Here is a 24,899-nt window from a genome sequence, read left to right as displayed (position 1 = left end):
TGGATGGTTTCCCTCGACTTGACTGATGCATGTTATGTTCTGATTAGAGATGAGCGAATATACTGTCGAATTCCTCGGCCACATAGCTCCCGGGTGCAAGGAAGGTGGGAGGGGCAGTAAAAATTCAAAGCCCTGGAAGTGTTTTTGAACCAGGAGCTATGCGGCCGAGGTATTTGATCGAGCTTATTTGCTGATCTCTAGTTCTGACCTTTCCGGATTCACAGAAGTTCCTCCAGATTCTTTCCCAGAGAAGGTCATCTGGTCCATTTTCAGCTTCAAGCCCTTCAGTTTGTGAAAACATGCTGCTGACAGGCCAAAGATTATGGTAGAAGTATGCTCATTTCTGCATCGAGGGAATCCAGATTATCCCTCATCTGGACTAATAATGACTCAATCAGAGATCCAGCTACTTGCTCATCTGGTTTGGGTAAGACAAACTTTTACAGATCTAGAGTGGGTAATAAAACAGAAGTCCACTTGGTTCCCAGCAGGCAGAAGATCTTCTTGGGTGTTCTCCTGGATTCCCAAATAGACGTCATTTCTTCCCCAAGAGACTAAGGACACCCTTCAAGTAAGGATCTCCTCATTTCGTTTGGCATAATCAAGTTCCGTAAGAGAAATAATGCATCTTCTGGGTTCCTTAACAGCCACTATCCTGGCCGTCCTATGGACTTGGGCCCATACAAGGATTCTGCAGAGGTTCTTTCTATCTGTGTGGAACAAGCTGCTCTCCTCCCTGGACAAGGGAACTGAGATTTCCCCAGAGAATCAAACTTTCTCTGTTGGTGGTAGCGATCTCCCAACTTGAGGGAACTGTTGCATTCCTGGAGGCTGTTCTAGCCTTAACTCCCTTCTTGCAGGGTTGCCACTTTAGGATCCACTCTGTCAACACAACAACTGTGGCCTATGTGAACAGGTGGGGGTGGGGTGGGGTGAGGAAGCATTTCCCTGTCTCAGATCTCCTCCTGGATCCTTGGTTTGTCTGAACAGAATCTGGCTTCTCTCTTGGCAGTACGTGTAAAAGAGAGCGAGAATACCGTGGCCGACTTCCGAATGGAAAATGAACTCCAAGATCTTCCAGAGGCTGGTAGGGTCTAGGTAGGGCATGCCCCATTTGCCTGTCAGCTGCCAGATTTTCTCCCTTTCCAGGAGAGACTCTTGAAAAGTGGTGGATGCCATTACTCAGCCTTGGCCTCGTGTATGTCCCTCCATTCTCTCTTTCCCACTACTTTGGCGAGGATCTGGGAAGAAGAAGCGAGAAATGTTCTCTCTCAGGGATCAGTCCTGCATCCAGAAGTCAGTCATCTACACCTTACGGCATGGCTTCTGGCTTCAGCCTTTCTAGAGAGGAGGAGAGTGGCGATAACACTAAGACTTATCTCAGGACCTGGAATGCCTTCTTGTCAGATCCCATATATCTTTAGAATATATTTTCCCCACCCTCTGCCTCATTGATTCTGGACTTTCTTCAGTTAGGTCTGGATAAAGGCCTGAAGATCTGAACCATCAAGGTTCAGATTTCTGGTCTCCGTGCCCACTTGGATTCTAGATTGGCACAGCTTCCGGTGTTCGTGGTTCATTAAAGGGGCTTCTAGGTTACATCTTTGTTCGTCCATCTGTACCTCCCTGGGACCTCAATCTGGTGTTTGTTTTATCTGGTCCTCCCTTTGAACCTCTCTCTCGGACATTACTTTCTGGTGCTTTACCTTTAAAACTACCTGTTGGCTATCACCACAGCCAGGTGTGTGGGTGAGATGGGGATATTCAGGCCTTCTCCTGTAAGGCCCCCCCCCCCCTTTTTTTTTTTTTTTTTTTTTTACCATCTTGGATGACCATATTATCCTTAAACATCACTTTCTTTTTCTTCCCAAGGTAGTCTTTGTAGTTTCATTTCCTTCAGGAGGTGATCCTTCCATCATTCTGTCAATTATTCATCTAGTAAGGAACAGAAGTTTCACAACTTTGATGTCAGAAGATGTTTTGCTCTACCTCCAGCATACTGAGGGATTTAGGTGCTCAGATCATCTTTTGGTTCAGTACCAAGAAAAGATTAAAGGGGCTGCTGCTAGTAAAGGTTTGATTGCCCGATGGATACTTCTAGCCATTTCTTCTTGCTATGACTTGAAGCAGATTCCACTCCTTTCTGGTCTGAAGGCTTGTTTTACTTTTGCAATCAGCCTCCTCTTGGGCTGAGGGGGCCTTAGCTTCAATTGTGCAGATTTGTCAGGCAGCTATTTGGGCAAATACTTGCACATTCTACAAACGTTATAAATTGTTGAAATAACTACTGTCTGCTGTGATTCCGGCCCTCCCCCCGATACTCGCCTGACATTCTACCTGTTGGTGCCGTTGTCAAGAAGAAAGGGAAAAGATAATCACTGGCAATCACAGTTGTATTGCCGTCTATGGGACTTGCAATCAAGTGACCGCAGGTTCAAGCCCCCGGGGGGGAATAAAATAGTAAAAAAAATAGTAAAAAAATATAATATAATATAAAATAAAAGTTCTAAATCGCCTCCTGTTTTTTTTTTTTCAATACAAGGTGATCTAAGAAATAGACATTCCCCAAAATGGTATAACTAAAAAGTACATCTGGCCCCGCAAAAAAAAAAAACGCCCTATACATCCCCGTACAGCTGCAGGGTCACCTGTCAATGTGGCCTTGCAGCTGTTGCAAAACTACAACTCCCATATATTAAATATTTTACCAGTTTTTGCTTCAAAATTTTTTTTCCCTATTTTCCTCCTCTAAAACCTAGGTGCGTCTTATAGTCCAGTGCGTCTTATAGTCCGAAAAATACGGTACTTTGTTAGCAAATTGTCTCTGTGAAATCCTTTATCTTTGTTCTTCCAGCTTACTTCAGCGTTGAGCTATTATTCTGCCTCACTGGTTGCCACTGTATATGGAATACTGGCCATCTAATATGTATTGAAAATTGGTGGGGGAAGTTTGCTTCAAATCTCACTCTTTATAAAATGTACAAACTTCCTTTTGGTATTATATGAAAGTGGAAATGATATAGAAGGCACTACAATTTCCTGAGATATCACTGGTAGAAAACAGTCTGGATTGGGATACTTGCATCAGGTATTTTTCAAATGCCCTCCATGACAGCACCAAAGGAGGTTGTATCTCCACTCGCTATAAGCGACAGGAAAAGCACGCAAGAGGTTAAATAGCCACTCCCCTTCCTCCATCTCCCGGCCCCCCCCCCTGTTAGGGGCAGACAACAGATTTTGTGTGTTACTTAGCTGGCAGAGTGGGGTCCAGTTCAGCTGTCACTGCAGTTGTGCGCCATTTCTTCTCAGAGTCTTGGCGGTGCTGTCTCCTTCTGGATGATCTTGGTAAGGTAGAGTTGAGTAGTGCAGGCCTCTGTCCTTCCTTGAAAACTCCCTGGCCTGTAGTGTCCCTTGCCTGCTTGGCAGAGCCTACGTTCTACACTGAGATGTACACCGACGTCTCTTCCGATTTCTGATGACGTACTTCTGATTTCGGGAAAAGGCGCCAAAAAGAGGAAACTTAGTTTGGTGTCATGAGGAAGCAGGTGAACCAGAAACCTTCCTATTTATTGGTGGAGTGGAGTATATAGGTCATTGGAGGTGGTTTTAAAAAGCCTTCCAGACCAAGAGGCTTTCTTCTCAACATACGACCATCTGTGTCTGTTTGTCATAATACCTGGAGATAAGTTCTCTAGAGTGGCATATGAGCATGGCGTTCCCCCAACCCCAGTGAGTATTCTGGTAATGGGTTGTTACATGATATGTTTATTGAGGTTCACATTTCCCCTTATTGTCATGCATTTGGTAAAAAGAAGCTATAGACCAGTGATGGCGAACCTTTTAGAGACTGAGTGCCCAAACTGTAACCCAAAACCCACTAAATTGTCGCGAAGTGCCAACACTGCAATTTAACCTTAATACACTGCAGATCCACAAATGCGGACAGTTGCGCTCCATTGCAGCCCCTGCACAGGATTATATGCTCCACAGTGGCACCCACACACAGTATTATAAGCTCCACAATACACCCCTCAATATTATATGCTCCTCAGTACCCCCCCACACACACACACACACAGTATTATATGCTCTCCAGTATGACTGACTGACAGACACACACTCTTATAATCACCCATGAAAAGCTGCGGGTGCTGATTACTCGTGTCATCACGTGCCTGCGTTGGGGCAGAGGTCACACTCTGCAGTCAGTGTAGGCCGTGGTTGCGCGATTCGCATTTGCACATACAACTGAAGGCAGCGATTGCTCATCAACGGGGAATCCTTTACTGGATTCCTCGTTAGTGAGACGGGCGACTGCACAAATGCCAGCATAGAGGTCTCTGTGTGCCCTCTCTGGCACGCTTGCCATAGGTTCGCCATCACTGCTATAGACATGTATCTTTAAATTTAAGAATTTGGTTGTACTTAAATGTGCCATTTGTGGGAGGGAAAAATAGCTTTCTTCCACTTTAAAATAAAAACAAAACAAACTTATGGCAGTCTTGCATTGAAAAAAAAAACACCAAAGGAACTGCCACCATTAATGGAGGAAAAGCTGTCATTAATGAAGGAAATTAAAGAAATAATTTGGCATGAATTCCAATCCTCCCTAGCTTCTTTTCCAATACCTTTTCTTCTTCTGAATCACAATCTGCACCTAAGAGTAAGTTACAGAACCAGATTTGGACAATAGGGATGATTACGTACCATCTGTGTTTGAAGTTTGCCTTGAGGAAGGGGAATTACTTGGGGACCCTTCAGATATTCAGGCAGGAGGATACATCTCCTCTGAATTTACTCAGGAACTTTTTTTGCTGTTAGAAACACTGAATATAGAAGAATTTCAGTAGAAGCAAAGGTTCATGATGAAATGTTTGCAGGGCTTAGAACCGGGATCAGCAACCTTCGGCACTCTAGCTGCTGTGAAACTTCAACTCCCAACATGCTCCATTCACTTCCATGGGAGTTCCAAGAACAGTACAGACAGTATGCATGCTGGGAGTTGTAGTTTTACAACACCTGGAGTGTCAAAGGTTGCCTACCCCTACCAAAGGAAAAATTAGTATTTCTCATTCATGTGAATTCAAGAAGAAATATACTCTCTAACCCAATAATGGCTAATCTTCACTGGGTCAATTTTTTTTTTTTTTTTTTTTTTTTTTTTTTTTTCTCCCTGAGGCCTTCTCCCAAGAATGAAGATTCTACTTTGATAGTGGAATCTCAACATAGTCCCTAAAGGCCAAACTCTATGCCCTTTTTAGAAAATTGCTAATATGGAAGTGTCCTGGAAATCTGCTTTCTGTTGCCATGACATCTGCCAGTAGTTAATGAAATCTAGGCCCTCTCTACTAGAGAATCTGTCCTAAAACCTTAGGGTCAGGACAGAATACTATTCAGTCTAGATTTCTAACTTTTTTTTTTTTTTTTTTTTTTTTTTTAACATCCGTCTAATAGGAGGGAAGAATCATTTCATATGTTAGATGTAGGAAAGGATAGTTCACATCTTGAAACCTCTTCTGACTGGAGAAGGGATGAGCATGTTTATATTCAATTTTGTGGCCCTAACAAATTGCATTTTTATTCAATCCATATCATGGTTGATGTCCCCCAAAAACCCCATTAAGGCTGAGTCCCCACATTGCGGAAACGCAGCTTTTTTTGTTGCAGATTTTGTTGCGGTTTTTTGAGCCAAAACCAGGACTAGATTGAGCAGAAGTACTTCCTATATATTTCCAATTCCATTTGTAGCTATTCTTGGCTTTGGCTCAAAAAACGCAACAAAAAAAGCTGCATTTCCGCAGTGTGGGGCCTAAGATTGATTTTTTTTTTTGATTTTTTTTTTTTTTTTTTTTTTTTTGTGTTGCAGTTTTTTGAGCCAAAGCCAAGAATGCACGGAGTAGAAGATGGAAACATAAGAACTTCCTATATATTGCTCATTCCTATAGAAGCCATTCTTGGCTTTGGTTCAAAAAACCTCAACAAAATCTGCAACAAAAAACCCTGCATTTTCTCAACATGCGGCCTCAGCCTAAAGCTTATTCTAGCAGAAAAATGTCAGTCTCTTGGGCTGAAAGGACTGATTGCTTCTTAGATCAAATTTGTAGAGCAGCTTCTTTGGTCTTCAGTCCATATATTTACTAAACATTACAGATTGGGCTTTTCTCTCGTGTCAGACCGCTCTTTTGGAAGGAAGGTGCTGCAGGCGATAGTCCCTACCTCAAAATAGTTATCTGGCATTCCTCCTGTGGTGCTGTCATGGAGTGCATTTGTGAAAATAGAATTAGTACTTACTGGCAATTCGGTTTCTAGTTAGCCCTTCTTGACAACTCCCTGATTGCCCTCCCTTGATCTAGACTATATTTAGTGTAGGATATACTATGGTGGTCATTTTGAATACACTGAAGATGGAGGAAGGGGAGGGGCTCTCTAACTTCTTGTGTGCTTTTCCTGTCCTTAATAGTGGGTGGAGATACAACCTTCTGTGGTGCTGTCATGGAGGGCTAACTAGAAACCGAATTACTGGTAAGTACTAATTCTATTTTTATGCAGCTGTATATAAATATCTTAATACCAACTGTTTTCAACCAGTGGCATCTCTGGAAATATCTTCGATATCCCTGCAGATGCAGTGCCATATGAAGCAAATTTCCTCTTTCATATGATTCCAAAAGTCTGCATTTTTATAAGGTCTGAGATATAACTGTTTGCAGTGACCCTCCACCGCCCTCATTTTCAATACATTTTACACAGACCCGTAATTCAAGCCCATATTCCCTACACCGTAACATTCAAAGAGAGTCAGGAACAGCTTTCAAGAACAAAGCAAGGGAAATACTAGAGGCAGGATGTCATAGAATCCAAAATTTATTAATGACTCGAATTCTGCCAGAAAATCAAAAGATGATGATGATGATGATGATGATGATGATGATTGATTATTATGATATATTTATTTTTTTGGTCAGATGTGGGTATAAACTGCTCTTGGAACACAAACACAACAGGATACAAAAGTGAATGGGTGCACCCTGCTCCCCCCCTTTTTTTTTTTTTTTTTTTTTTTTTTTTTTTTTCTTTTGTGCACCACTTTTGTAGAGCCCCTGAAATATATTTAACATGGCACCTCACTTGCCCTCCAAGTGTTGGATTAATTTACCATAAATAAATGTACAGCTGAATGAGAAATTTGAAATTTTCCCAGACATTAGTAATTTTAAGCATGCAATATGTTGTTCTGGGTATCATCAACTTAATAGTTTACTGGTTTTTCTGCAGACACAAGATGGGTACCACATACTGGGCTCTGAAATTGCATATTTCTGGAAAAATATCAGTGCGAAGTAAATGCAGAGCTGATAATTTACCGTATTTTTCGGACTATAAGATGCACCCAGGTTTTAGAGGAGGAAAATAGGGAAAATAATTTGGAAGCAAAAAATGGTAAAATATTTAATATATGGGAGTTGTAGTTTTGCAACAGCTGCAAGGCCACATTGACAGGTGACCCTGCAGCTGTACGGGGACGCATAGTGTTTTTTTTTTTTTTGCGGGGCCAGAAGTACTTTATAGTTATACCATTTTGGGGACTATCTATTGCTTAGATCACCTTGTATTGAAAAAAAACCCGGTGGTTTATGATGATTTTCTATATATATATATATATATATATATATATATATATATATATATATATATATATATATATATATATATTCTAGGGACAGGAGGTGATTTAGAACTTTTATTTATTTCATATTTTTAAAGTGTTTTTTTTTTTTTTTTTTATACTATTTTATTCCCCCCCCCCAGGGGCTTGAACCTGCGGTCACTTGATTGCAAGTCCCATAGACGGCAATACAACTGTATTGCCGTCTATGGGACATTCTGTCTATTAGTATTACGGCTGGTCCTAGTCCCAGCCGCAATACTAATATATAGCAGGTCGGCTCCTGCGATATCGCCGCGCAGGAGCCGGCCTGCAACTTCACAGGTACGGGGCCGGTGGGGACCGGCCCCGGGGGAGAAGGGGCCACCGATACTGACCCGGCATCCGCTGTACTAGAGAGGCGGATGCCGGCGAGGGATAGACGCTGGCACAGGTGCCGGGGCCTGAGACATCGCTGCGCTCCTCTGCCCTGCATGAAGCCAGCGGCAGGGGGGACGGAGGAGCGGAATAGCATCGCCGCTGCCAGCTTCATGCAGGGCAGAGGAGCGCAGCGATGTCTCAGGCCCCGGCACCTGCATCTATCCCTTGCCGACATCCGCCTCTCTATTACGGCGGGTGCCAGGCGCCACATTCAGACTATAAGACGCACCCTTCTTTTCCCCCCAAATTTGGGGGGAAAAAAAGTGCGTCTTATAGTCTGAAAAATACGGTAATTTCTGGAATCTAAATTCAAACTAAGAATTTTTCCTTAAATGTTTCATTAGCAGTTTGATGCAAAGTGGGCACAACATATTGGGCACTGAAATGGCATAAATCTATCTTTAGACATTTCTATGACCTCTATACCCCTTAATTCTTTGCTCATTAATGCAGTGTAAATAACCATATTAGGCCTCAAATGCGCATGATTCTTTTATTTGAGCCTTCTTGTTTTTCCATGCAAAAGATTGTTTGCTGATTTTCCTGACATGAAGCCCTAGAGTGTAGCAATTGGGGAGCTGACTTTTTTGAGTGATTATCAGGCCATGACCTAATAGTCACTGATGCATAGTTTTACATTTTGCATCAAGTGTATTAGTACTTTAGTTGATCTTGAAATGAGCCCTGACACATGAAAACTATTCCAGCAAAATTTGCCTTACAAAAGCAAAATGGCAATCTTTCCTTTTCAAGCACCCCCCTTGTGCTCATACAGTAATTTACTACTTTTTATTTTTTTTTCCCTTTTACCCCTTGTGAATGTGTACATTTTGGGGCTAAATGCATTAAGAAATGAAATGTCTAAATTACACCTGTCTTTTGCTTTAATTCCTGTGAAATTCTTGGAAAACTTACTGAATACTGTTTGCGTTAGATTTGTGTGGTTTGGCATAAGAATTTTTTATATTTTTTTTTGCTATTGTAAATTTGGAAAACTGCTGTTACGCTCTGTAAGATTTCTAACGTACAAAATAAATTTGATTAAAAGATGATCTCACCATAGAGTTTACCATCTCTTTGGTTTTATTTTGGGCGAAAACTGTCTCAAAATCACTTGGTTAAATTGGTGTCCCAAAGTATCGCACAGCGTGGACATGTCTAATGGGTTAAACACTGAAGCAAAAAGTTACTCCTGAAAGAAAAGTTGGGATCTAATATTTTCTTTATTTCAAGTGTTGATAAGGAAGCACAAGTGAGAAGCTGGATTGCTAACCAGAGAGGAGGAATGCGAACTAGAGGAAGAGGTGGCTCTCCAAGAAATATGGATTATGAAAATCAAAGAGGCAAGCGGGAGTTTGAAAGACACAGTGGCAGTGACAAAGCGTAAGTACCGTATATACTAGAGTATAAGCTGACCCGAATATAAGCGGAGGCCCCTAAATTTACCACAAAAAACTGGGAAAACTTATTGACTCGAGTATAAGCCGAGGGGGGGAAATTCAGCAGCTACTGGAAAATTTCAAAAATTCAAATGGCCGGAGTTTTTGGGTGCAGTAGTTGCTGGGAAAGGGGAGGGGGTGTTTTGGTTGTCTGTCTGCCCCTTCCCTGAGCTTGAGGACTGAGCTTTGTTTTTTTTTTTCCCCCCACTTGGAATTCAGCCTGGCTGAATATTGGGTATCTGCAGTGCTCCTATTAACCCCTTCATGACAGAACAGGAGCACTGCAGATCCCCTATATTCAGTAGACCGGGCACTTTCAGACACACAGATACCTAATGTGTATGTGTTTCAGTCATCTTCTACTTTTGTATGTATTTTAGGGAAAGGAGTGATTTAGAACTTTTATTTATTTAATTTTTTTTTGCACTGTTTTATGGGAGATTCTATACATTAATATTGTGGCTGGTCATAGACCCCCTCCCCCCTTCCTTAAAATTTTTTTTTTTTTTTTTTTTGCTGACTCGAGTATAAGCCGAGGGGGGGTTTCGGCACAAAAACTGGGCTGAAAAATTCGGCTTATACTCGAGTAGGTTCTCTAGAAGCAAAAAAGGCTATCATGGTGAACTTCAAAGTGGTAATCCAGGTTTAGAGAAGAGCTTTCTCATGTTTCCATGCACTAGACAGCAGCTCTGCTTGTTCAGGTTGGCTGATGTGTACAGGGGCGCTTTACATATTGCAGGTGAGATACAGGGAAAACGGCATGTGGTTTTGCTGGGGGTTTTGTTGCACTCTTTAAAAGTCAAATATGTATATCTTGTAAAAACCACTTGTCCTGTATTTTCTACTAACTTTCCGGGTTCTTTTTGTATATAGCACCACAAAATAACAAGTCTTCTGGTGACAAACTCCCTTTTTGAAAATTAGTGTCTCTAGTCACTGTTGAATAAAGAACAGTCAGCTGAATCGCACGCACACAGTCGCTCTTAGGGAGCGTTCACACGACCGTCGGTGTCCGACAGGTAGTGTCCGCTCCTAGTGTCTGCTCAAAATCTGGCACGGACATTAGGAGCGGACACTAGCTGTGTCTGTGACACCTGTCATTTATTTAAATGAGCATCGGGTGCGTTATTTTGCACTCCGTGCCCTTCCTTCACTGTTCGCTTGTAAAGATGTCCGACTTTTCAAGCGGACAGAAAAACCCGACATGTAGTGTTTTTCTGTCCGCTTGAAAAGTCGGACATCTTTACTTGCGGACAGTGAAGGAAGGGCACGGAGTGCAAAAGAACGCACCCGATGCTCATTTAAATAAATGACAGGTGTCACGGACACAGCTAGTGTCCGCTCCAAATGTCCGTGCCAGGTTTTGAGCGGACACTAGGAGCGGACACTACCTGTCGGACACAGACGGTAGTGTGAACGCCCCCTTACGCTTTCTGCTCTCATCACACCAAACCTTTTATAAACATTGGAGACTACAATCGGAAAGCAAAGCTTTATGTTCACGTGTTTATAGTTCAGTAGGGACTGTTTGTAGATCTTGGAGACATCACTTTTATGACTTAAGTGAATAATTTGCTGCAGAACATACAAGTTATAAAAATGTAGCAATGATCAAGTGTTACTACAGCAGCCTAAGGGCTAGTTCACACGGAGTTACATGAAGTCCACGTGTGAACATTCCGTCGCGGCTAGCTACCACGGGATACCGGTGCAGTGTGCACTGGCATCTCATCACGGCTTTTCACTCCAGATTAGGTCCAAATGAATGGGCCATAGCCTCACGCTGTGGCTGATTCAGCTGCAGATTCCGCGGCAAGATAGGGCAGCTCGCTTCTCTTTTCCGCTAGCTAGTAGCAGAAAAAAATGTGAGCGGCTCCCATTGAAGTCAATGGGAGCCATTTTTAGCAGTGGATTTTGAGGCGGATTCTGTGTCAAAATCCCCTGCCAACTTCCCCCATGTGAACTAGCCCTAAAACTTGTGATGGCTTGTGTAAACATTTTTCCACATCTAGTTTTCATTTGGTGTAAAACCAGTGTTCTCTGTCTGTAGTAGAATAAGAGCAGAAGACAAGAGGGGTGGTGGTGGACCTCACAACTGGGGCGCAATTAAAGATTTCAGGTACAGCATTATACAGCCAAATGGACTGATTACAAAGTGTGTATTGATGTATCTCTGGGTTTTCTAAGTTTGTCTTCCTGCTATCTGTGATTTGTATATTGAGCTATAATCCTTTTTGTTTTCTGAACCCTTGGCAGCTAAAGCCACTACACCATAGGTAAATGGTTTAGGAGATCAGTGACTAATCACTAAGACAGTGATGGCAAACCTTTTAGATACTGAGTGACCAAACTGCAACCTAAAACACACTAATTTATCGCAAAGTACCAACATAGCAATTTAACCTTAATACTGTGCAGATCTTCAATTGTGGACAGTTATGGATCCGCAAAATATAGTTATGTGAATGAGGTTTTATAGCGTTTTCAATCATCTGAAACAATTTTGTACTGAAAGATAGAAGTCTGCATTTGGTATACTTTTGAACAATTCATGTTACATCTCACAGTATAAATGTTGCTGTATAAATGTTTTATGCCATATTAGTGGGGGTGTAAAAAAAACAAAACAAAACAAAAAAACTATGCTGATGAACATTGCTGGCCTCATATGAGAAACCAGTGTTCTTTATCAGTTCATCTCCAGAACATCTAAAACTTCTACCTTCTAGTACGACTATTTTTTATTTTTTTTTCCTAGTGAGGTTGCCCTGACTCCTTTGGAAAATGTAGAAGTCACAGAAACCGTTGATGTAGTGGAAGAGCAGCAAGATGCCCAGTAAGTTCATTCTATGCCTTCAATTCTAAAACTACACTTCATAACTTAATACAAATGTTCCTCCTATTAACATGTCCCATTATGAAGTAATAAAAAAAATCTGCAGTTGTCTGCATTTACTCATGTGTAGTAGCTTTCTTCGTGTGTGTGTCTTTCCCCCCCGAATGCAGATTAGATGGTGCTGCATGTGTTGGCTCTTATACTGTGACAGATGACCGCAAGGGGACATTAAAGCATTAAAGGGGGTCTTTCATTGGGGAGAACCCTTTTATTCTCATATGCAAATGATTCTCCCGAAGCACAAGGAACACCCCCTCCTGTGCTCTAAATATACCATTATCCCCGCAACCTGCCTCCAGAGCTGCTTTTTCAAGTTCTCTGAATCTTTTTCTGTTCACCTATAAAAGAAAAATGGCCGACACAGCATGCGCAGTTGGCACTGCCACTTCGGGTTCGGGCAAAGCCGCTGGCGCGTGCGCTGTCAGCCATTTTCTTTTTTTTTTTTTTGAACTGTAATTTTTATTGAAAGGATTTTTGTAAAATACAATACAACACAAGAATTGAAAACTTAAAAAAACATGAACGTGAAGCAATGCATATACCATCAAATAGACTGGGAATGTATACACATCACAAAATCCTGAGAGTGGAAATGAGGGGGTGGGGGAAGAAGGGAAGGAGTCAGAGACCATTCAAAATACAGTATGCGTCCCAAGAGGCGTGGAACACCTCAACAGTATGGTTAAGTGTGGCTGTCAAGTTCTCCATGCTACGGACATCCTTAACTCTGGCTACAAGATCAGAGCCAGAGGGAGGAGAGACACACTTCCATCGGAAAGCGATGAGAGTTTTGGCTGCGGTACAGAGATAAAGAAACAATTTAGAGGTGTGCTTACCCAGATGAGCAGGGGGGAGATTGAGGAGATAGATGAGGGGGTCTAAAGGGACACCTTGAATAAATAGAGCGTCCGTAAGGGACTTGACCTCCAGCCAGAAGGGACAGATCCCTGGACAGTCCCAAAAAATATGATAGAGTACATTAGAGAGATGTTAGGATTAAGGGAGTGGAGCAAGGCTGGGGTATGATACCAGTGGATAAGTAGCTTGTACTGGGTCTCCCGGTACATAAGTCAGCCATTTTCCTTACTTTCTTACACCAGCATACTGAAGAAAAGTGATTGACGGAACAAGTGCAGTCGACTCTGCCTAAACTGCAAGTGGTAGGGTCGACTGCGCATGCAGGGGGTGTGAAAAAAGTAGCGCTGGAGGAGAGTTATGGGAGTGATTATGGTGTACTCATTTGCATAGGAGAATAACATTGTGTCACTGGGGGACACAGCACCATGGGTATAGAGCTGACCACTAGGAGACACACTACGGGGGAGTTCACACGGAGTTACGTGCCGCGTGATGTGGCACGTCGACGCTGCGGGACCCTTTGCGGGCCGTACATGCTCCCATTGATTTCAATGGGAGCGGGGATCGTATGCGCTGCGCTAGTTTGCGGCCGTAGTGAACTCCCCCTAAGAAAATGAAACTCTGTTGGCTCTGCCTCCAGCCTCCAGTGCCAGTGTCACTGTACATGAATCTATTTAAGCCTAATGTCCGTATGAGGCACACGACCAGACTCAGGTCTCTGGTGTTTTTTTTTTTTTATTTATTTAATACCAAGTCCCCACTCTACTCACCGCATCAGCGCACGGAATCCAGTGACCTCACTCCATGTGTGAGGTCTACCGAGGAGGTGACTCTGTGACGCCTAAATTTGCCAGTTAGGTGAGATTAGAAGATAATGTGAGTGAGATTTACTTCAATTTACTTTAGCCCCTCTCTTCCTCCACATCAGAACTTCCCGAGTCTCTTACATGGCCACGTCTTACTGAGACAGCTCTCCACAGCCTCTCCAGGGGAAAAAAAAATTATAGGTCCTTGTTTTGGGGTGGTGCGAGGAATCACTGGGACTGCCTACAGCTGTACTATAAATTTTAGATAATAGTAACCAGGTTTTCTCCACTCTCCAGCTGCAGGGAGTTAGCGTTCGTTCCAAAAAAAAAAGAAGCTCCCCCTCGTCCCATCCTGGACCTGAAATGGGTTCTACGTGTTCGTCCATGTATGCAGATTCCTACTGAGTCTCTGCAGTCTGTGGTGGCATCCCTGAAGATGGGCAAATTTTCGTCCCTTGACATCCGCAATGCCTATCTTCACATCCTCAATGTGATGTGCCATCCATGGTTTTCTTTGTTTTGCACCAGATTCTCGACATTTCCAGTTTGTCTCTCTCCCCTTCAGGCTGGTCTCTGCCCTCTGGGTATTTACCCAGGTGATGGCGTCTCTCTCATGGCTATCCTCCGCTCCAGAGTTGTCACCGTGATTCCATTCTTGGATGACGTCTTGGTGAAGACCCCCTCAAGTCAGACAATCTGACCAGCCTGTGGATTCATTGGTCCTTCTTTGCTAGTTTGTCTGGCTCATCAATCAGGAAAGGTCTTGTCTCCTGCCTTCTAAGTGCATAGAATCTGGATATGCTCCTCGACATGCACCACAGGATGATTCTCCTCCCGGAAGCCAAGATCCTAAGGTCTGATGCACCTACTTCGGAGGAATTCTCCTTGTTCTCTTCAGTTCTGCATGTGGGTCCAGGGATTAATGGGCCATCCTTTTCGCTGATTTACACTTTCATTTTCTGGACTTGGCGATTCTGGACAACCTGGGATACCAGGAGCTATGCATCTTTACTAGAAGTCTCCTGATTTCTTCCTTGGGAGGGGTGCCTTGTTCCAGGTGTGGACAATGGGGCGGCAGACTACTTGAGTCAAAATATCGCTCCGGCAGGGGCCACACGGTGGCTCAGTGGTTAGCACTGCAGCCTTGCAGCGCTGGAGTCCTCGGTTCGAATCCTGCCAAGGGCAAAAAAACCATCTGCAAGGAGTTTGTATGTTCTCCCCGTGTCTGCATGGATTTCCATCCCATACTCCAAAAAAAAAAGACATACTGATAGGGAAAAAATGTACATTGTGAGCTCTATGTGGGGCTCACAATCTACATTCAAAAAAAAAAAAATATCGCTCCGGGTGAGTGGTCGCTTCATCAGCAGATCTTTCTTCAGCTGTGGTCCCGCCAGGGCACACCAGACAACTATCTCTTCGCCTCCCATCTGAACCACAGGCTACATTGCCAGGTCCCTGGATCCTCTAGTCATTGCCGCTTATGCAGTCATGTTTACGGCCTTTTATTTCCTCTTCTCCCTTGGGTCCTCAAGAATCTTTGACCAAGGGGGTTCTATCTATGCTGGTGGCTGGGCCTAGTACATCTCATGTTTCTGCTAGTGGACTCTCCTTGGCACGTTCATCTGCAGGTCGACCTTCTGTCTCTAGGACTGCTGTTCCACCTCAGCTGTGTTCAATGGCATGGCTTTTGAATCTGAGGTTTGAGACTCTGTGGGTTTTTGGAGCCTGATATTCAAACCATACTCCATGCCGGGAGCATTGAGAGCTCCCGGTCAGCTAAGATCTACTATTGCACGTGGAAGGCTTATGTCTGCAGTTGGGTAACGATTCTCATTCAATCTTCTCCATTCCATTCGGGATCGAGGTCTTCGTTTTCTTCCCTTAAAGGACTATCTACAGGGAGTGGCGCACTGTGCTTTCCCCCTTCCCACTCCCTCCTAACATCCACTCTTGGAAATGTGGGATCTTAACCACCTCCTTGAAGTGCTTTGAACTACCCCTTTGAGCATTTGATAGATTCTGGTCTTCCACAAGATTAAGGTTGTCATTCATCCACCATAGTCTTTTTTTGCCTAAGGTGGTTTCCTCCTTCCACATCAAGGACTTAGTCTTATACTTTCTGCCTGGACCACAAGCAACCACGTGAGCGTTCTCTTCCCTGCCTGGATGTTGTCTGGGCATTTTGTGTCTATTATTCCCTCACTGATCCTTTCCGTTGTTTGAATGCTTTGCTTGTTAAGGCTGTGAGCCCTCATAAGGGCCATCTTGCTTCCATCTCTTTTGATGGCTTGGGTCTGAGATTGAAGAGCACTTTCGTATGACAACTCTCTCTTCTAGAGCTGTTGGAGCTCCCTGGGCCGTGTTACATCAGGCTTCTGCTTCCCAGGTCTGTAAGGCTCCCACTTGGGTCTCCATCCACTTTTACTAAGTTACACCAGACCCATTCTGTGACCTCTGCTGATGCCAGTTTGGGTCGTAAGTTTCTGCAAGCGACTGATCTTGCCACGGATTCCACAGCTGACAGCCACGGTGTCAGCAGCATGAGGCTCCTTCCCGATTAGGCCCATTCTTCGGGCCTAATCTAGAGCGGAATGCTGCCACTGTATCTTCCTTGAAATAGTGGAGAGACAGTCCTTCTGTGTCCAGAACTTGTGGTCCACAGACAATGACATGAAGTGCTGGATTTGTCCTACAGGCTTGGAGTTTGACTGCATTAAACACCATGAGTAAATCATTATTTTGGCTGTTTGTGCAACCATAGTTAATAACTAAAGCTACTCTCTACCTTTTTTGTTAAATTGCTATTCTGCTATATACCCCTTAAAAACTGATTACTGGATATAGTCTTTGATGGGTAATACTTCAGACTGGCTGGTGTGATTGTATTCTGACTCTGTAACATTCATTCTTCAGTGCTTGCTGGATTGAGTTTTTTTTTTTTTTTTTTTTTTTTTTTTTCTTCCCCATCCAGAGAGTATGAGGAGATTGAGGACCTTACTAGAGAGATGTCATTGGATGAATGGAAGTCTATGCAGGACCAAAGCAGACCAAAGATTGAATTCAATCTACGCAAACCAGAGTCTTCTGTGCCTTCGAAAGCCATTGTTATCCATAGGTCAAAATTTGCAAACGTAAGGTTTTTTTTTTTTGGCTGCTATAGTGTTACATTTAACTGTGTGCTGGTATTAGGGCTGTGCAATCGATCCAATGAATTCAATTTTCCATTTAGAAAAATTGTGATTCTAATTTTCGCCAGAATCATGATCTCTGTTAAGCCTGCCCCAGAGTCTGATGGTTTTGCTGAAGGAAGGACAAAGCCTGCATGGAATATACAGTCATTGCCAAAAGTTTTGAGTGATACAAATATTAATTTTTACAAAGTCTACTGCTTCAGTTTTCCTAATGGCAATTTGCATATACTCCAGAATGTTATAAAGAATGATCAGCTTAACAGCAATTACTTGCAAAGTCAATATTTGCCTAGAAAATGAACTTTATCCCCCAAAACACATTTCAACATCATTGCAGCCCTGCCTTAAAAGGACCAGCTAACATCGTTTCAGTGATTGCTCCATTAACACAGGTGTGGGTGTTGATGAGGACAGGGCTGGAGATCAATCTGTCATGATTAAGTAAGAGTGACACCACTGGACATTTTAAAAGGAGGCTGGTGCTTGGCTTCATTGTTTCTCTTCTGTTAACCATGGTTATCTCTAAAGAAACACGTGCAGTCATCATTGCACTGCACAAAAATGGCCTAACAGGGAAGACTATCGCAGCTAGAAAGATTGCACCTCAGTCAACAATCTATCGCATCATCAAGAACTTCAAGGAGAGAGGTTCCATTGTTGGCAAAAAGGCTCCAGGGCGCCCAAGAAAGACCAGCAAGCGCCAGGACCGTCTCGAGTGTTTCAGCTGCGGGATCGGGCTACCAACAGTGCAGAGCTTGCTCAGGAATGGCAGCAGGCAGGTGTGAGTGCATCTGCCAGCACTGTGAGGCGGAGACTCTTGGAGCAAGGCCTGGTCTCAAGGAGGGCAGCAAAGAAGCCACTTCTCTCCAGAAAAAACATCAGGGACAGACTGATATTCTGCAAAAGGTACAGGGAGTGGACTGCTGAGGACTGGGGTAAAGTCATTTTCTCTGATGAATCCCCTTTTCGATTGTTTGGGACATCTGGAAAACAGCTTATTCGGAGAAGACGAGGTGAGCGCTACCACCAGTCTTGTCTCATGCCAACTGTAAAGCATCCTGAAACCATTCATGTGTGGGGTTGCTTCTCAGCCAAGGGAATCGGCTCTCTCACAGTCTTGCCTAAAAACACAGCCATGAATAAAGAATGGTACCAGAATGTCCTCCAAGATCAACTTCTCTCAACCGTCCAAGAGCAGTTTGGTGATCAACAATGCCTTTTCCAGCATGATGGAGCACCTTGCCATAAAGCAAAGGTGATAACTAAATGGTTCAGGGGAAAAAAAACATAGAGATTTTGGGTCCATGGCCTGGAAACTCCCCAGATCTTAATCCCATTGAGAACTTTTGGTCAATCATCAAGAGACGGGTGGACAAACAAAAACCTACAAATTCTGACAAAATGCAAGATGCAAAATGATTGTGCAAGAATGGACTGCTATCAGTCAGGATTTGGTCCAGAAGTTGATTGAGAGCATGCCAGGGAGAATTACAGAGGTCCTGAAGAAGGGTCAACACTGCAAATATTGACTTGCTGCATTAACTCATTCTAACTGTCAATATAAGCTTTTGTTACTCATAATATGATTGCAATTATATTTCTGTATGTGATTAAAAACATCTGACAAACACACATAAAAACCAGAGGGCAGCAGATCATGTGAAAATAGAAGATTTGTGTCATTCTCAAAACTTTTGGCCATGACTGTATATGATCAATAGTTTCATGTTATGAAGTCAGTGGCTGGGTGGTAACATGAAGTCAACTCCAATAAAAGTCTGACTTCTCCCTGTGCTAGCTCTCTGAACTTTAACTACTTTAAGTAAAACCTTGAAAACTAAGATTTGAAATCAAGAATTGGCCATAATTTTGAAGAAAGTTTTATATCCCATACCAATTAGAGCTGGACTAAAGCTCAACTATTAATTCTATAGATTTGAAGGCCCCGTCAATATTTGCTGTAGTTTGGCTTCACAACAGAACACCTACTTGGATTATCCAAGTTTTTCATAAGATTTACATTATGTAATCTGTGGCAAACTTGTTCTAGTAAATAAATAGAACCACGTAATTGCAGGAAGACTTCTTGCACATGGCAATGTGATTCTTCATTATGTACTTTGCTGCAGGTTTTCAGTGCAATGTCTGCCACTTGTCAATATGAGCAGCTTGCATTGTAGAGTACTAAAAGTTCCAAATGTAAAATCCTAGCTGCTGCTGGTTTTGAGATTTGGGGAGCTCCATAATAAATGCAAAACACTGAGTAATGGTCTACAGTGTAGATGTTTTCTTTTCAACTTGACTGGCATTGATGATGATGATGATGATGATGATGATGATGATGATGATGATGATGATGATGATGATGATGAATTATATATTTTTTTAAAGAATTCAATGGAGAATGAAGACTCTCATTATGGCTTTCGCAAGCCTGTGAATGATATCACTTCTCAGCTGGATATTAATTTTGGAAGCCTCCCTCGTCCAGGACGTGGTGGAAGAGGTGGAGGACGTGGAAATCCCAGAAGAGAAGACGGATTTCGCCATGTAGTCCATAATGTACGTATAAAAGGTGTGACAAGGCAATTGGCCTGTGCAGCAAGTTTTAATTTAGTCTAGTCACTAAATGGCTCAAATTTGGTGACTGAACAAACTGTGTTGCATAAAAAGTAACTTGCTATTGATCACTAGAAGCGAAGTTGCATAGCTTTAAATGGAGTCTGTCACCAGAACACTAATAGGTAGGCTAAAGGTCAGCTGAATCAAATGGTGTTTTGCCCTTGAGAATTGGTGCCGCCATTGTATAGAAATGACTTCTTGCCGATATATAAATGAGCTCTTAATAAGTTTGTTGTGCTAAAGAGGTAAACGGCATAACCCTCATTGCTTCAAAGAGCTCATTTGCATAATTGCCTTGAGTGATCTCTTGGCAAGTGGGGTATCAGTTCTTAAGTTGAAGGCATTTTAGTTAGGTTAGGGTCACTTGAATCAAACATCTGAGCCAGGTTGATACGATGTGGTGACTTAAAACTAGTATTGATGCAACCTGGTGCCTTCAGGCTCTAGACCTCCATCCAACCCCATGATATTCAATTTCTTTTTCTTTTTTTTTTGCGGTGAATTCACATGCTGCAAATTTTGTATGTTTTTTTCTGCATGCCTCATAAGTAACCCAGTTTGTATTTATAAATGTTTGTACAAAGGCATATATATTTTTTGTTCTTTTTTTTTTTTTATATTTGTACCTCTTCTTTAGGTACATGAATTTTACTTGAACCCAGATGATCCTGAAGACTTCCCAGCTCTGACTTAGTTTGTGAAACGTTTGACTTGTTCCGCATCTTATGATGGCACTATACCAAAGTCAAAATAAACATTTGTGTGGGGGATGGGAGAGGGTGGTTGTCTACAGGATCTTTGCCATTGGTGACAGTACTGCACTTTCATGTTTGGAAGATGGAGGATGAGATTTATACAGTAAACTTGACTGTAGGGTTTAAAGGCATATAGAGGCATAATGTTCTATTACCAATAGTTTTCCAGGTTAAAGTGTACGAATATGTAGAAGATATAGGACCTGAATATATGGTAACTCATGGAACAAAAGCTGATACCAAAAGTGTAAAATAGATCTTATGCCATTTGCACTGCAGTTTTGAAGCAAGAAATTAAAGTTGCAAGGTGATTTTTGTGACTTTTTTTTTTTTTTTTTTTTTGATGGAGGATAGGGTGTAAACAATTATGGCCAAGTGTTTTGAGACTGAGTGGTAGCCGCCTGTGGTGGTACACAGTCATATATGGCATCTGCTGATTTAAAGGGATCCTATCATTAAAACACTGTTTTCTGTTGTTTTTTTTTTTTGTTTTTTTTCTGCCTACCACGTAGTAATAGCCTTAAAGGCTATTCTTCTCATACCTTTAGATGTCTTCTCCGCGCTGCCGTTCTGTAGAAATCCTGGTTTTTGTCTGTATGTAAATGAGTTTTCTCACAGCACTGGAGGCAGGCCCCAGCGCTCAAACAGCACTGGGGGCTTCGCCAATACTGAGAGAGAACTCTCCAGCGCCGCCTCCATCTTCTTCAGAAACGTCCTGTTCACGGTTCTTCTTCCGTCGCAGGCGGTCAAACTTGTAGGCCTCGGGCACAACCGACTGCAAAAGCCCACAGGCCACAAGAAAATGGCCGCTTACTTACTGTGTAAGCGGCCATTTTACTTGTGGCCGCAGGCGCTGGAGAGTGTTCTCTCGGTATTGGCGATGCCCCCCAGTGCTGTTTGAGTGCTGGGGCCCGCCCCCAGTACTGCAAGAGAACTCATTTGCATACCGACAAATAACAGGATTTCTAAAAGAAGGACGACGCGGAGAAGACATCTAAAGGTAGGATAAGAATAGTCTTTAAGGCTATTCCTATGTGGTAGGCAGAAAAAATTGTTTTTTTAATGATGGGATCCCTTTTACGCTTTTAAAGCAGAAGTAACCCAAGATGAGACTACTCTTTGACCAATGTCACAGAACAGTATAATTCACTGTTGTCTTTCTGACCTGATTTAATACAGTCTATGTATATAGGCGGTGTTTTTAATATAGGGCTCTACCCTTTTAGTTCATATGTTTCATACACATTCGATATACAAAATCTACTGGCAGTGGTATTCCATTTCATGATATTGATTTTCATATGTATAGTTAAATCTAGTAGACCGTCATTCCCCTTCTCTATGTGATGCCAGTGGAATATCCTAGGTCCCAATATCTGGGTCTATCTATAGTATTTCCCCTCGACCCCCAACCCCGAAAACTTCTGTAACACCTCTCATATCTTGGTGCTGAGCCATGCTGATGTTCCTTGAGGACCTAGTTAGGATATCCGGATGAATGGGCCTAAGAGGAGGGTACATTACGCAGCCACGTGATCCACGTGAAGATAGGGCATGTCGCATTTTTGTTCCACTAGCTAAATTAAATCCCTAGCAGACAAAAAACAGAGTAATTTCCATTTAAATGAATGGGAGGCGTTTTTTTGCAGGCCAAATTTGAGGCGGATTCTGCGTCAAAATCCACCTGCGAAAAAAAACTCTGTGTGAACATAGCCTTACTCTGAAATATCTAAATGGGGTGGGGGGGGGGAATGAAATGGTGTAGTCTGAGTGATGTTTGTGGATAAGGTAAGAGACGTGGTCAGCTTCTCATCTGATGGTAAGTAGGATATGGCTCAGAAGCTTCTGCTCTACCTCAGGACCAGAGGCCAGATAGGTTCATGGTATTTGTAAGGGTCAGTGCACACAGAGTTTCTTTGTGCTGAATCTGCCTCAAATCAGCCTCCAAAAAAAGCCTCCCAATAGTTCTATTGGGAGGCTTTTTTTTTGAGGCAGGGTCAGTACACAATTTTTTTGGGCGCTGAATCCAAGAGTCCGTTCACACAGTTTTTTGGCGAGGATTTTGGCGCTGAATCGGTGTCAGAATCCACGTTGAAAAAACACCTCTCCATAGAGTTCTATGGGGTCTGTGCGTTTTTTTTTTTTTTTTTCCCCGCTAGTGGAAAAAAGTTTCCTTCAGGTGGATTCTGCCTGCAAAAACCAGCGCAGTCAAGGGGAGGCGGAAAATTCATGTAGGATTGGCAAAAACCGCGTGGAAAAACTGCTAGCGTTTTTTTTTTTTTTCAAGGTCCATACACTGTGCTGGAAGAAAAAAAACATTCCCTAATTCCTGAAGCTGCTGTTTTTTCCTCGCCAAAAAACTCTGTATGAATGGACCCTAATAAGGAATTAAGAAATAACTACTCACAGTGATAAGCACTAGCTGCTGGACTGTGATGTAATGGACACAGACTGTACCTATTGCCATTTACCTGAGCTGGTAAAAAGCAGTCCAAAAGATGTGAGCTGGACGCTAGAGGCTCAAGGGCAAACATCCAGTCTGGCTAGAATAGTGCCCACCTGGATGTGCTCCAGTCTAGGCACATTCATCATACGTGAGATATGATGGAAGTATCTAGACTATCAGAAGGTCTACCAACAGTGGCCAGATTTAAGTGGAGTTGTACCATTGTTGGATCTTTAGTACTGAAAAATATGCTGGGTTAGTAGGCGTTAAAAGCAAGAGGAAAAAAAAACAACTCCACAGTAGACACTTTGCTTCAGTTAGACCTATATGGGAAAACTGGCATTTTCATAGGAATAATTGACATGCGCCATTTTACAAAACCGCAATTGTTATATTTTTATGGACATTTCTGCAGTATGTGGGTGGAATTGGCTAGAATACCATCCACTTTGCAGTGGCTGTAAAACACTGTGGTGTTTGACACAGAGGTTTTTTCTGTGTGGTTCTGGCCTGAGGGTATTGAAATTGAGTCCTCTGCTGATCAATACATACACTCACTTATTGGTACAAAGATATCATTTTGATATATTTAAGCAATTTCTCCTTTTTATTTTAAAACAACCTCTTGCATGTATAGAAAGTCAAAACTTTTATTTGCTCAATTTATATGTGCCAAAGCTGTATCATTTTTATGTCAGTTTGTAGTTGTGACCACGATAGTAAATCTGGGTCACAAACTGCGTTGTTCATGCAGCCATGTAAAAGATCTGCCGGCTGCAGCACGTTATGTGTGAACAGTGATGTCTTGCTAGCGATTAAACTGTGCCCAAACGGTTCTTCCCATAGGGCTTTTGACAAAGTGCAGAGTTTTCCCTGCGGACTTCTGCTTCAATTATACCTGTAGGGAAACCGCCAGTATTTACAAAATCACTCTGTGTACACAGAAGTGCTGTTTGCTATAAGTCATATAGGGGACACAACGAAAGTGGAAGAAGGTGCTCCGGTCAGATAAGACCAAAGCGCTATGTGTGGTGGAAAAGTAACACAACTCCTCACCCTGAACACACCATCACCACTGTGATATATGGTGGTGGCAGCATCAGTCTGTGGGGAGGCTTTTCCTCAGCAGGGACAGGGAATCTGGTCAGAGTGGATGGAGCTAAATACTGGGCAATCCTGGAAGTAAACCTGACGGGGCCCCTTCACACGGCGTAAGCGCGCCGCTCATTTAGACACGTATACACTTGTCCGAGCGTAGCACTTCAAAACAGAGCCCATTGATTTCAATGGGAAGTGCGCGTATATTGTCATATATGTGCACTTCCCATTGAAATCAATGGACTCTGTTTTGAAGCGCCGCACTCTGACAAGTGTATACGTGTCTAAATGAGCGGTGCGCTTATGCCGTGTGAAGGGGCCCTTGGAGTCTGCAAAAGACTTGAGACTGGGAAAGAGATTCACCTTCCAGCTGGACAATAACTCTAAACTTACAGCCAGAGCTACAGTGGAATGGTTTAGATCAGAGAATATTTGTGTTAGAATGACCCAGTCCAGACCTAAATCCCATTGAGCATCTGTGGTAAGACATGAAAATTGCTGTTCACAGACACTCTCCATCCGATCTGGATGAGCTCGAGCTATTTGGCAAAGAAGAATGGGCAAAAATCTCAGTCTCTAGATGTACAAAGCTGGTAAACATACCACTAAGGACTTGCAGTTGTAATTGCAGTAAAAGGTGGCTCTACAACGTATTGATATCGTTTTCATTCCACTTCACAATTATGTACTTCTTTGTAT

General features: G+C 42.7%; 1 protein-coding gene across 1 annotated transcript in view; it reads left to right on the top strand.

The window, feature by feature from the left end:
• HABP4 (hyaluronan binding protein 4) overlaps window positions 1-20,595 on the top strand; it is a 32,847-nt gene extending 12,252 nt beyond the window's left edge. The window contains exons 3-10 of the mRNA XM_075276681.1: window positions 1,560-1,565; window positions 9,320-9,469; window positions 11,576-11,644; window positions 12,284-12,361; window positions 12,604-12,606; window positions 17,060-17,219; window positions 19,671-19,841; window positions 20,539-20,595. Of these exons, the coding sequence (XP_075132782.1) occupies window positions 1,560-1,565; window positions 9,320-9,469; window positions 11,576-11,644; window positions 12,284-12,361; window positions 12,604-12,606; window positions 17,060-17,219; window positions 19,671-19,841; window positions 20,539-20,595 (694 nt within the window). The remainder of the gene's footprint in view (window positions 1-1,559; window positions 1,566-9,319; window positions 9,470-11,575; window positions 11,645-12,283; window positions 12,362-12,603; window positions 12,607-17,059; window positions 17,220-19,670; window positions 19,842-20,538) is intronic.
• The last annotated feature ends 4,304 nt before the right edge of the window (window positions 20,596-24,899 follow it).

Source organism: Leptodactylus fuscus, chromosome 1 (assembly GCF_031893055.1).
Source record: "Leptodactylus fuscus isolate aLepFus1 chromosome 1, aLepFus1.hap2, whole genome shotgun sequence".
Lineage (NCBI taxonomy): Eukaryota > Metazoa > Chordata > Amphibia > Anura > Leptodactylidae > Leptodactylus > Leptodactylus fuscus.
The sequence above is the reverse complement of the archived record's forward strand: the minus strand, read 5'-3'. Positions and strand labels throughout refer to the sequence as shown.